Here is a 12,823-nt window from a genome sequence, read left to right on the forward strand (position 1 = left end):
TACAGATCCTTGGAAACAATGATCTCTCCTTGAACTAATCAGTCTCTAGACCCTCTGGCACCGAACCTGCCAGACACATTTCTTTAGATACTGACATCAGTGGGGGGTAATTATTACAATGAAGCAATCAGAATAATTAACATGCCACTTATCTAATCATTTAGCTTGATGATACAATACACATCTTTTAAGGGTAAACACAGATCTCCTTCACACAACACAATAGACCAATTAATCTTTAGAATAGTGAGGGGACATTAGCACTTCAACAGGCTGTTTTAGCAGAGGACTGAATCACACATTAAATGACTTTCTACCTCTAACACAGCATCAAACAAGCAGGGAGAATTACAATGAGACATATAGGCAAATGCATCACAGGGGGTTTTTGTTTTTTGAGCGTTATTCAAGCGAAGCCTCATCTGCAATCCCAATGTGCTGGTAAAGCACCGTTAAGACCCTAACGTTTTAGGGCGTTTTTGCAGTGCCTCAGTGTGAAAGGGTAAGGCGTTTTTACAGCGCTTTCAATTCATTTCAATGGAGAGGGGTGTTTTTGGAGCGTTTTTTTTTTTAAGCGCCCAAAAGATGCTCCAAAGATGCTGCTTGCAGGACTTTTCTCAACGCCCTGACAGTGCAACGCCTCAGTGTGAAAGGGTAAGGCGTTTTTACAGCGCTTTCAATTCATTTCAATGGAGAGGGGCGTTTTTGGAGCGTTTTTTTCAGCGCCCAAAAGCTGCTCCAAAGATGCTGCTTGCAGGACTCAGTGTGAAAGGGTCCATGGAGATGCATGGAGAGTGTTTTATGAGCATTTTAATAGCGATATTTTTAACGCTAAAAGCTGTAAGAACGCTTCAATGTGAAAGGGCTCTAAAGAAGAGAGGCCATCTATAGGTAAAGTGCGAGGAGAGGGAAATCTATCCTGTTCTGGGTTGATTACATTACTAAGATCACCAGTCACCAAAATTGGAAGTGAAGGAGAGGCCTTTACAAATGACATAAGCTGAAGAAGGAGCTCAGGGTTACATGGAGGAGGAATATAAATGACGGCAATACAGTAATCAATTCAAAATCGCATATGTGACACTGAAGAAAAATAAACCTACCATTCACGTCCACTAGCTTCCTGGTGCAAGAGAATGATATATTATTATAAATTAGTATAGAAACCCCTGAGAGTTGCAGATTATTTTATATATACTGTGATTCTGTACTTGCCAAATATGCTGCAGAAATCTCCCTCCACTAAGTCTGGCTGAATTCATTTTAACTGAGGGCAGCTGAAGCTGTTGCCTGTTCGCTCCCTGGATTTACACACACACACACACACACACACACACACACCTCCAGCTCTGCAGCTCTCATTGGCCCTCCTATGACTTATCCCCCATCCCTTCCTGGCAAACTCTCATGAGAGTTAGAGAGAGAGCTGTGCATGATATCATAAGCCTAGGCTAATGACCAGACAAGAAACAGGAAGTGGGCTGTATAAGGTATTTACTGGCAGAAAAAATATATTTTACTATCCAAAGTTAAAACAAGGGCAGACGATTTAATAAGTGGAAAGATGAAAAATGACTGCTTTAACCTGCTTAGCGGTATTCCCGAGTCTGGCTCGGGGTGAATTTTACATACCAAAAGCGGTAACCCCGAGCCAGATTGGGGATCGCACTGCAGGATACAGGGGAAGTTACTTACCTTGTCCCTGGATCCTGCGATGTGTCCCTGCTGTGTGTGCGAGCTGTCATCTCACTCGATTCACACCCTGACGACTGCCTAGTGCTGCCGAGCTCCGTTCCAGAGCGGACGTGACGCACAGGGGCGGAGTTCGTCGTCAAATTAAAAAAAGTAAAAACACAGTATAGATACAGTATACTGTAATCTTACAGATTACAGTCCTGTATCAAATAATTACACACCCCTTTGTCCCTAGTGGTCTGCCCAGTGTCCTGCATGCAGTTTTATATTATAAATACTGGCCCAGATTCTCGTAGATCGGCGTAAAAATGGGCGGGCGTAAAGTATCTGATTTACGTTACGCCGCCGCGTAAGTTTTTCAGGCAAGTGCTTTATTCACAAAGCACTTGCGTGTAAAGTTGCGGCGGCGGCGTAGCGTAAATCACCCGGCGGAATTCAAATTCGGCGGATAGGGGGCGTGTAGCATTTAAATGAAGCGCGTTTCCGTGCCGAACGAACTGCGCATGCGCGGTCCGTAAAATATCCCAGGGTGCATTGCTCCAAATGATGTCGCAAGGACGTCATTGGTTTCGACGTGAACGTAAATGGCATCCAGCCCCATTCACGGACGACTTACACAAACGACGTAACTTTTCAAATTTCGACGCGGGAACGACGGCCATACTTAACATTGGTAGCACCTCATAGACCCAGGGGCAACTTTACGCCGGGAAAAGCCAAACGTAAACGTCGTAACTTTACTGCGTCGGCCGCACGTACGTTCGGGAATTTGCGTATCTAGCTAATTTGCATACTCAACGGGGAAATCAACGGAAGCGCCACCTAGCGGGCCAAAAAAAAAATTGCAGTTAAGATCCGACGGCGTAAGAGACTTACGCCTGTCGGATCTAATGGATATCTATGTGTAACTGATTCTAAGAATCAGTCGCATAGATACGACGGGCAAGATTAGGACTTACGGCGTCGTACATGGCGCTGCGCCGTCGTTAGCCCTTTGAGAATCTGGGCCACTGGTTTTTCTGCCTGGAAACTGGAGATTGTCCATAGCAACCAAAAAGTGTCCCTTTATGTCAAAAGTGGTTTTAGAGTAGCTAGAAAACAGCGATAATAAATTATAATCACTTGCAGAATTGAGCGATAACGATTTGTGGGGAAATTCGTCATCAAACAATAAAAGTAATGACAGCGACAATTCTGCAACTGAGCAAATTTCAGTGTTTGTGATTTTATAACATTATTGAATAATTGTTGTTATTATTATTTGTTATAATTATTTATAGTTATTTATTATATTATAATTTATGATTTTGTGTTTCAAACTTTATCATGTCTAGAGAGACAGATTTAAGAGAGTTATTCCTAAGAATTACAGGCCTACAATATAAAACGCCAAATGTCTATGCAAAATAATGGTACCGCTTTCAGCACCTAAAATCTGAAATAATCATACCGCCAGGGAGGTTAATGTCAGTTTCTTCTAAAACTTTATTGATTTAATAAAAAATGTTGTTGCATGAGTGATGCTGCATACACACCATCACTTTATGTGATGAAAAAAACCAACGTTTTTAAAAACGTCACTTTAAATGACCGTGTGTGGGGGAAAACGTTGTTTTATGTCTTGTGAAAAACGACAAAAAAAAATTGAAGCATTTACTTCACAGAAATTGACCGTGTGTAGCAAAAAACTACGTTTAAAACAACGTTTTTACACCCGCGCATGCCCAGAAGCTAGTTATGAAGCGAGCTTCAATGGAAAAACGTGGTGAACGTAACCTCGCTTTGCTAGAACATTGTGAGAAAAACGATGGTGTGTAGGCAACTTCGTCTTTGAAAATTGAAGTTTCAAAAATGTCGTTTTTTACTTCACAGAAAATGTCGTTTTTTTTCATCACATAAATTGATGGTGTGTATGCGGCATAAGAGTTACTGCTGTTGTTATTAAAATAATAATTATTATTGAGATGCATACTATCTTAAGAATAACGTTTCCAAAAAAGGAATACATTCAGTCACCAGTTATTTTATAGTTAGTTTGTGTTCATAAAGTTTCTTTTTTTATTGCAAGGGCACTTGTGTGAGATATATTTGCAGCGAGTATGTACAAGGTCATTTCTGTTTCTCCGCCTTTCTGTTTCACTCTGAGATCTGTTCTGTAGGACTAGAACAGCTCCCCGCCAGTGCTCCTGTTGTTTCCTGATCGTCCCAGCTGACAAGTATCTGGGTACCCCTGGCAGCTGCCCGGTGGTGTGTGCAAGCCTAGGATGTTTAAATACCCCTCTCCATGGCAGGTGCTGTGCAGCAGTTTGGAGAAGAGAGAGCAGGTAAGTGCAAAGAGTGCTGTGATTAGTGTGTTGAATAACCGTGGGCATTCAAGGCATGGAAAATATGTATTTGTAACCATGTAATATCAGCTAATGTGACTGCTAAGGGACCGTGAAGTTTCAGGGGACATATCACTACATAACTTTATGGTAGCGTTACCTACCTTAGGCTGCAAACACAACAGTATCCAAAGTTCACTATGTCTCTTGCAGTGTAAGCACTGTCCGTGATAATCTTTTTATTTGCACTAACATTCAGATTTTCAGGTCTAGCTTTCAGGGTTTATGCTCATCTTCTAAGGTTCAAGAAGTACTCTACTTGAAAATTAGAAGGACAAAAGCCTCAAAAGTTTGCCCTGAAAATCTGAATTTAGCGCAAATAAAAGAAAAAGATTGTTGCAAGTGCAATAATGCAGCTACAATCAAAGCTCACTTGCAGATTCAGAGCTGGCAATACAGCATTGCCAGGCAGATTCTAGTAGGGAATTTGTCTTTGGGAAATTCAAAGTGTAACCAACATTTTTTTTTTCCACTTAGGATAGAATAGCAAAGGGTCTATGGCAGTGATGGCGAACCTTGGCACCCCAGATGTTTTGGAACTACATTTCCCATAATGCTCTTGCACTCTGCAGTGTAGGTGAGCATCATGGGAAATATAGTTCCAAAACATCTGGGGTGCCAAGGTTCGCCATCACTGGTCTATGGGGTAGATTTACTAAAACTGAAGGGCTCAGCATTTAGTGCAGCTGTGCATGGTAACCAATCCAGCTTGTTCAATTAAGGTTTGGCAATAAAAACCCATCAAAAAAGAAACCATACAAATTAAATCAGACAATGATAAAGATTAAAAATCGAATAAAAAATCTGTAAAAATGAGACTAAAATAAGATCTAGTGAACCTAGATCTTATTTTAGTCTCATTTTTACCGATTTTTCATTTGATTTTTAATCTTTACCATTGTCTGATTTAATTTGTATGGTTTCTTTTTTGATGGGTGTGATTCATTCGTTCGGCCCACTCACACAGGTGATGGTCGTCTTCACAGTTATTGACGGCCAATCACAGGCGGGGCAGACCGCACGATGTCCTTAGGGTGATACATATATTTGAAATGTTTTTCATTTTGTTTCTAGCTATGACTAAGCATTGAACTCCAATGTGAAACGCGTCAGCTATTACCCCACTGCCTGGTGTTTTTGTTGTGCCTTTTTCCGTTTATGAATAAAGGCCACCTTTTTAGGCTTACTGGTGTGTGGCTGTCCATACCTTCTTTTCAAGTTTTACTGAACACCTGGAGTGGAGTCTTAAAGGGGTTGTAAAGGTATATAACTATGTAACCTCTGTTGGCCGCCTTGGTGTGGGACTCTTGTGTGTGTCTGGAGCTTGTGGTAGATGAGGGACGAAGACCCCATTTGTCAGGGTGAGTAAACAGATAGGGTTGCCACCTGTACAAGAATGACCCAGACAGTCCGGGTTTTGACAGTTGTGCCCGAATATTTTTTCCATGTACTCAGTATTTATTGGTTAACTTTAACATAAATGTATTTTATGGGAGGAGCCCGGAGGGTATTTAAGCAGCCCACTCACACATGTTCTTTGTCGGTTCAGTGTGCGGTACTACACGTCACTGGGCCGACTCTTCCCAGCTCACCTCATGTCCGTGAGTCTGCGCATTCAACATCACAAGCGCATTGCGGCTTCTCCGTTCATGTCCTCGTCAGCAGTTCGCTTACTGTCGCAGGTAGTATTCAAACCTTTTCGTATCATGTGCAATCTTGCAATTTGTTATGCTTCCTATCCTGCATCCTGCATCCCTTTTGTAAAAAACCTGCCTCTGAGTTATTATTGCTCATGTTCCAACATCATTCGGCACAGGCTTAGTACATTTGTAACTTCCTCCTGCCAAACATACGATTCATTTGTAAATCCAAGCCACTGTCGGTGGTTGTCTGATATCACTCGCCACAGGCTTCACTGGCTATAAAATTCACTGTGTAAGCGGGGTGAGGGGTGCGGCGATTCACTGAGGGAGACACACGTAAAGTTCTTTGAACAAGGTAACGTTTATTACCGAGAGGCGGTAGTAGTAACAGTCTTTACAATGAAACGGCAAATGATTCCTCTCCAGGCATGGAGGCACATATATGCAGTACAGATACTGTAGTTCTAAGCGATGTGGATTTCTGAGTATCACAGGCACTTCCCACTTAATGGTATATTATATACCCCAGTTCACAATGCTTATTGGAAGAGGCTGGAAACACATTACCCGTAGCAGCTGGGAGTCTTTCATCCGACCAAGGTTACCACTGCAGGACTCCGTAGGACCCCTAAACTATCCCTCACAGGCCGGAACACTCTCCCTGGCTTCTCCTGTCTCTCCCTCACAAGCAGGTTCTCTGTCCCTATCTACATCCACACGTGTTCTGCCTAAAAACTGGCCTGACCTTTCCTATACAAAGAAACCACCCAAAGATGGTCGCCCAAATCTCTTGAGATCTCGTGCGGCCTATCAGAACACAGGGCTCCTCCAAAATGGTGTTGGAGGCACTCTAGAGGCAGAAGTGTTAAACATAAATACTTACAAAAACATAAACAATTTGACTGCAGTATGAACACATATGATTACTTTACCGCTTGCAGCACTAGACTGCCCTATCACTGACAGCTGCTTACATTTCCCCCCCGTTTAAGAAGTGCAATCCCTTGCATTACCACAGTGCGAGAAGATAACAAGCAGGTCAATAAGCCACACAACAATTCAAGGTATAGTCAGCATAGCGGACAGGTTTCAGTCCCCGTGTCATACGCCTTGAGAAGCGAGGCTCCAGATTCCCTAAATGTCTATCTCCATCAGCTACAACAGGGCACTGTTCCTCACCCACGACAGGGTCAATAGGCGCTCCTTCGTCCCTAAGAGGATCATCCTCCACAGGGATGGGGGTAACTTGCACATCTGGTTCCCCTGCTAGCAAGTTCCATTCAGTTACAGTAGCTTGGTTATCTGTAGCTCCTTCAGCTGGGGATAAGCTCTCTACTGCAGGCAGAGGAGGCAAACACCATGTTGCAGAGTCACTGTTGAAGATTTCCTGGCTGCAGTCCCGTCTAGCCGACGGTGGGAAAACAGTAACAGGATTATCCGTTTGTGACTCCGCACTGAACACACAGGGACGAAGCAGATTACGATGCAGTCTTTTACGAGGCCCACCTGGCTTCTCTGAGACCAGATCATACACAGGCCGCCCCGTGAAAGGTTGGTGTTCGACCCGATACGAACATGGCTCCCACTTAGGCTCCAGCTTGCTGCCCCTCAAATGTTTGGGATTCCTCACCAAGACTCTGTCGCCCGCTGCAAGTGGCAACAATTGGACAGCACTTTCCTCGGCTAAATCCTGGTGCTTTCCCAGCACTATTTGTTTGGCTTGATCCAGCCGGTGCCAGTGATCTTGGACCCACTCGTCCGGGGTCCTTGATGTAATAGGCTCTGGGGTTTCTAGAAGTAAATCCACCGGTAACCGGCCGTAATGCCCAAACATCAGAAAATGAGGAGTATAACCAGTGACTCTATGCACAGTCTGATTGTAAGCCCAAACGACATCTCCTACATACTGCGGCCAACGTTCTCGATGTTCCTGCTCTAAGGTGCGAATTAATCCCAACAAGGTGCGATTAAAACGTTCACAGGCCCCATTTCCTTGGGGGTGGTAAGGAGTAGAATACGACTTCCGAATACCACTAAGACGACACAGTTCAGAAAACACCTTAGACTCAAAGTTCGGCCCTTGGTCCGACAGAATCCTTTTGGGGCACCCATAGGGCTGGACTACATAGGTCCAGAACAGTTTAGCCGTAGTGGTGGCAGTCTGATCTTTAGTTGGCACTACGATGGCAAACTTAGAGAAGTGGTCCACAAATACCAAGGCATAGCGATACCCTGACGATGTGTCAGCCACTGTCAGGAAGTCCATGGTCAGCAATTCAAAGGGTTCTCCCGTCCTCACCACCAGAGGGGTAGTTTGCGCTGTTCTTCCCTTGTGGATGGCACAACTCTGACACTCCTGACATGCCCTTTGCACCCACTTAGACAGTCCCGGACAAAATATGTACTTACGAATAAGGGCCTCTGTCCGTTCCGCACAGAAGTGTCCTCCAATCCGGTGAAATATTCGACAAACCTCCAAGGCCTCAGATTGAGGGATAACCAGCTGATGAATAACTCGCGACTCTCCAGGCACCTGTGCTTGTCGGTATAAGAGTCCATTATATCTTTCCAGCCGATCCCACTGTTTTAGCAGCTGGCACAACGTTGGTGAGAGCTTTCTTCGCTCCCTGGAATCTGGCTTCCGATTCCTGTCCCAGTATCTAACGAGCTGATCCAGGTCAGGATCGTTCCGCTGGAGTTGCAACCATTCTCGAGGAGTGTGAATTTCCTACCCTCCTGGTAGGCCCTGATTACTTTGCAGAGTCGTTGAAGCCAGTTGCTCCTGCGTGTTGACCCCAGAGGGAACGACCTCCTCCCCCTCGAGTTGTTGATCTAGATCATCCTGAGGCCGGTCAAAGGGAAATCGAGAGAGGGCGTCGGCATTACCATTGGAGCGCCCTGGTTTGTAGTGAATGGTATAGCTGAACCAGGCCAATCGTGCCACCCAGCGTTGTTCCAAGGCGCCCAGTTTCGCCATCTCTAGGTAGGCGAGAGGATTGTTGTCAGTATATATGTCCACCCGGCCACTCACCAAGTACTCAGCAAACTTTTCGGTGACGGCCCAGACTACCGCTAACAACTCCAGTTTAAAAGAGCTGCAGTTGACTGGATTACGTTCGGTAGGACGCAAGCTCCGACTTGCATAAGCGATGACCCGCTCAGTTCCATCTTGCTCCTGAGCAAGCACAGCCCCCAGTCCTTGAAGGCTGGCATCGGTGTACACCCGGAAGGGTTTACGGTAGTCCGCGTAGGCCAATATGGGTGCAGAAGTCAGCTGCGCCTTGAGGGCCTCCAATGCCTCACGGGTCAACCGCTGGAGGACTTGATCCAGATGTAGCAAATGGTCCTCGAACGTTCTGGAGAAGATGATAATGTCATCTAAATAAATCAGGACAGATTCAAAGTTCAAGTCTCCCAAGCAACGTTCCATCAACCGTTGAAACGTACTGGGGGCATTGGTCAGGCCAAAGGGCATCTGATTAAACTCATTCAATAGTCCCAGAGGGGTGATAAAGGCAGTTTTTTCACGATCTTCCTCTTTTACGGGGACCTGCCAATATCCGCTGGCCAAGTCGAGCGTGGAGAAGTACTGTGCCTGCCCCAAGGCCATTAGGGATTCTTTGACCCGGGGTAGTGGGTAAGCATCCCGATGGGTACAGGCATTCAATCTGCGATAGTCCACACAAAAACGTAAGCTGCCATCTTTTTTTCGCACCAGGAGTATGGGCGCAGCCCAGGGGCTACAACTCTCTCGAATCACCCTCCCTTTCAGCATACCGCGTAACAAGTCTTTGACTTCTTGACAAAGAGCGGGGGGTATATTGCGATATCTTTCCCGAACAGGAGCTGTGTCTCCGGTGTGGATGGAATGATCCAAAGCATTAGTACAACCGTAGTCCTCAGGGCCTTGAGAGAATGCCATCATATGTCTGTGAACTAATTGCTGGAGCTTGTTACGTTGGTCAAAAATCATTCCCGGCACCGGAAGTGCCAGTTGTGCTAACAATTTCGGAAGATGGGCTTCTGCTGAATCAGGTAGAGCCGTTTGCAGAGCAGCGCAGGCGGTCTCCACCTCAGGGCAAGGGTCAGTAATGCAGCTTTTGGGTACTGTATATAACTCGGCAATGGTCATGTCCGTGGGCACTTGAATAGGGGTGGACCCCAAGTTAACCAGTTGCACCAACACCTGTCCCTGACGGACAACAGACAAAGTTCTGGCTACCAGCCATTCACCTTTGGTTTCCAGATTGCGTTGTGGTTCTACCATCACAGTGGCCCCTCTGATGGGTCTTCTAGCCGCAACGGGAAGGGGGCACACCAACTCCTGGCGTGGGGGTATAATAACCCGATGTCGGGCAGGGAGGTGGATGAGCCCCACTTTCTCAGTATGTTTTTGGCTCTGCGTCTGAACTGCCCGACAAGCTTTGATCAGATTCTGCAGCGGTGGTTCCGATTGCCCAGATGCTTGTGTTGAAGCCTCCCAAAGGAGTCCAGTTCCTTTAGGGCGTTCATGCCCAACACTACTGGGATCTCTGGGAAAGAGGCATTCCGAGTCACCACGATTCCAACCCTAGGGAGGGCCTGCTCATATACATTCATGGACATCCAAGTGACCCCTACTACTGGAATAGGAAGGTTGTTGGCAGCTTTCAGTCTCACCCAGGAGGGGTCTAGCGTTGGGGTCGGCCCAAAATGTCGCCGATAGAACGAATAGGCCATGGTAGTGACTTCTGATCCAGTGTCCACCAGACATCTGGCCGGCTGTCCGTTGAACATCACTGTCACCACGGGGCAACTAGAAATCATTGTAGGATCACGTTGAGGCGGTGAATGAACATTTCCTGCGGGTCGCCCCTCTACCACAGGAATCACTAGTTTAAAGGATGCCTTTGTACGTCCTGGGCTCCCCGTTTCATACAGTCCCTTGCGATGTGGCCTAACTGTCCGCACTGCCAGCATTTTCGGTCAGTATCTGGGTCCCTCCGGAGTGGGTTGGTCCCCGCTCGGGGTTGTTCTGACCCTCTCCGCAAGGCTGCCACCTCTTGGCTGAGGGAGGCGACCATCTCAGCTAAGTCTCATACGACCTTCTCCATCGCGGGCGTCTCCACCGTTGAGACTGTGGCAGGGCATGGGGCAGTCGCTTCTTCCCGCCCCACCAGCCACCCGGCTCCCTGAGTGCGGGTAACCTGGCTTCTGGCACCAGCCCGTTCATGGTTCGACTCTTCCTGTTCCCTCTCGATGGCCTCTTGTAGGATCACTGCAAACTTCACTGTACCATCAGCCCTCACTCGATCCTTCAAGGCTCTTTTTAATGAAGGGGACCACACACCAGCGAGGAACTGGTCCCGTATTAGCTGATCGGGGTTAGCAACTCCAGTTCCTGTGGGGGCCATTTTCTCCTCCAACCGGCACCAGATCTCCTGCAATGCCACTGCAAATTGAGGAATAGTCTCTTGATCATACTGCTCCCGACTGTAGAAATTCTTACGGAGTTCGGCTATGGAGGTACTCTCACCATACAAACATTCTAAGCGGGCCACAATGGCGGATCTGTTATCTCTCTCCTTCTCGGGCAGAACCATCACAGCCCGGCGGGCTTCTCCTTCTAGCGCATTAACCGCCAAATCTGCAAAGTGTGCTGCGGGTATTTCGAACAATCGGACCGAGCTGTCCAGTCTCTCCACCCAATCTGTCAGGGGAATATTTTCACCATTGAATTTTGGAATCAGTGCTAAGGCCGCTCCCCCCGCTTGAGGACGATGGAACTGACATCCTGCCGACTACGCCAAAATGTAAGCGGGGTGAGGGGTGCGGCGATTCACTGAGGGAGACACACGTAAAGTTCTTTGAACAAGGTAACGTTTATTACCGAGAGGCGGTAGTAGTAACAGTCTTTAAAATCAAACGGCAAATGATTCCTCTCCAGGCATGGAGGCACATATATGCAGTACAGATACTGTAGTTCTAAGCGATGTGGCTTTCTGAGTATCACAGGCACTTCCCACTTAATGGTATATTATATACCCCAGTTCACAATGCTTATTGGAAGAGGCTGGAAACACATTAGCAGCTGGGAGTCTTTCATCCGACCAAGGTTACCACTGCAGGACTCCGTAGGACCCCTAAACTATCCCTCACAGGCCGGAACACTCTCCCTGGCTTCTCCTGTCTCTCCCTCACAAGCAGGTTCTCTGTCCCTATCTACATCCACACGTGTTCTGCCTAAAAACTGGCCTGACCTTTCCTATACAAAGAAACCACCCAAAGATGGTCGCCCAAATCTCTCGAGATCTTGTGCGGCCTATCAGAACACAGGGCTCCTCCAAAATGGTGTTGGAGACACTCTAGAGGCAGAAGTGTTAAACATAAATACTTACAAAAACATAAACAATTTGACTGCAGTATGAACACATATGATTACTTTACCACTTGCTCTTGCAGCACTAGACTGCCCTATCACTGACAGCTGCTTACAACTGTCCATGGGGTTGATGTCTCATCCATTTGAAAATTAGCATGTATTGTTTGTATGGGTTCTTTGGCAGATTGAGGTGGTAATTGCACTCACCTGGTGCCTTGTCTGCACTTGATTAGCCTGGGGGAATGGGTGGTTGGTAGGTGTTCGGTTTCACAGCAAGGGGTAGCATACACTCTACAACCAATTTGATATCAGATTTGTTCAATACTCCTTACTACCAATTCGTATCGGATTAATTTCATGCATTTTACAACCATTTTGTTTCAGTCATTTCTCTTTATAACTGATTTCTATCAGATACATTGCATACTTTCTACCGTTGCCATTCGTTGTTTCCCCCATGCCGTGTGTTTTAGTTCCCGCAGCGGAACTTACGATGTGTTTGTACACGGTTCTTCTCTCTCATTTATTTACCAAAGTTATTGCCTGTGCGTCATGCATGGCGCCACACCACACTCGTCGAATGTGTTGCAAACACAGTCGCACGTTCACTGTCCCAGGCTGGATTCGTTAACTTGTTTGTCATGTCAAATTCGTGGTGTCACCCGTACCATGTTCAGTTCCCGCAGTGGAGCTTACAAATTATTCGTACGCACTTTGCGTTCTATTTCCTACACCAAACC

At 46.4% G+C, this 12,823-nt stretch overlaps 1 protein-coding gene across 4 annotated transcripts in view; it reads left to right on the forward strand.

Moving 5' to 3' along the window:
- The window catches only part of LOC120910299 (mitotic spindle positioning), a 197,625-nt gene that overhangs the window by 89,717 nt on the left and 95,085 nt on the right, over positions 1 to 12,823 (forward strand). For 2 of the 4 annotated variants that reach the window (XM_040322097.1, XM_040322103.1), the window contains exon 1: positions 3,809 to 4,019. In XM_040322097.1, coding sequence (XP_040178031.1) covers positions 3,960 to 4,019 — 60 coding nt within the window. In that variant the 5' untranslated portion in view covers positions 3,809 to 3,959. Of the gene's footprint in view, positions 1 to 3,807; positions 4,020 to 12,823 lie in introns of those variants that run through there. The other 2 variants (XM_040322091.1, XM_040322090.1) reach the window with 2 other exon arrangements.

The sequence above is a fragment of the Rana temporaria genome, chromosome 1 (genome assembly GCF_905171775.1).
Source record: "Rana temporaria chromosome 1, aRanTem1.1, whole genome shotgun sequence".
NCBI lineage: Eukaryota > Metazoa > Chordata > Amphibia > Anura > Ranidae > Rana > Rana temporaria.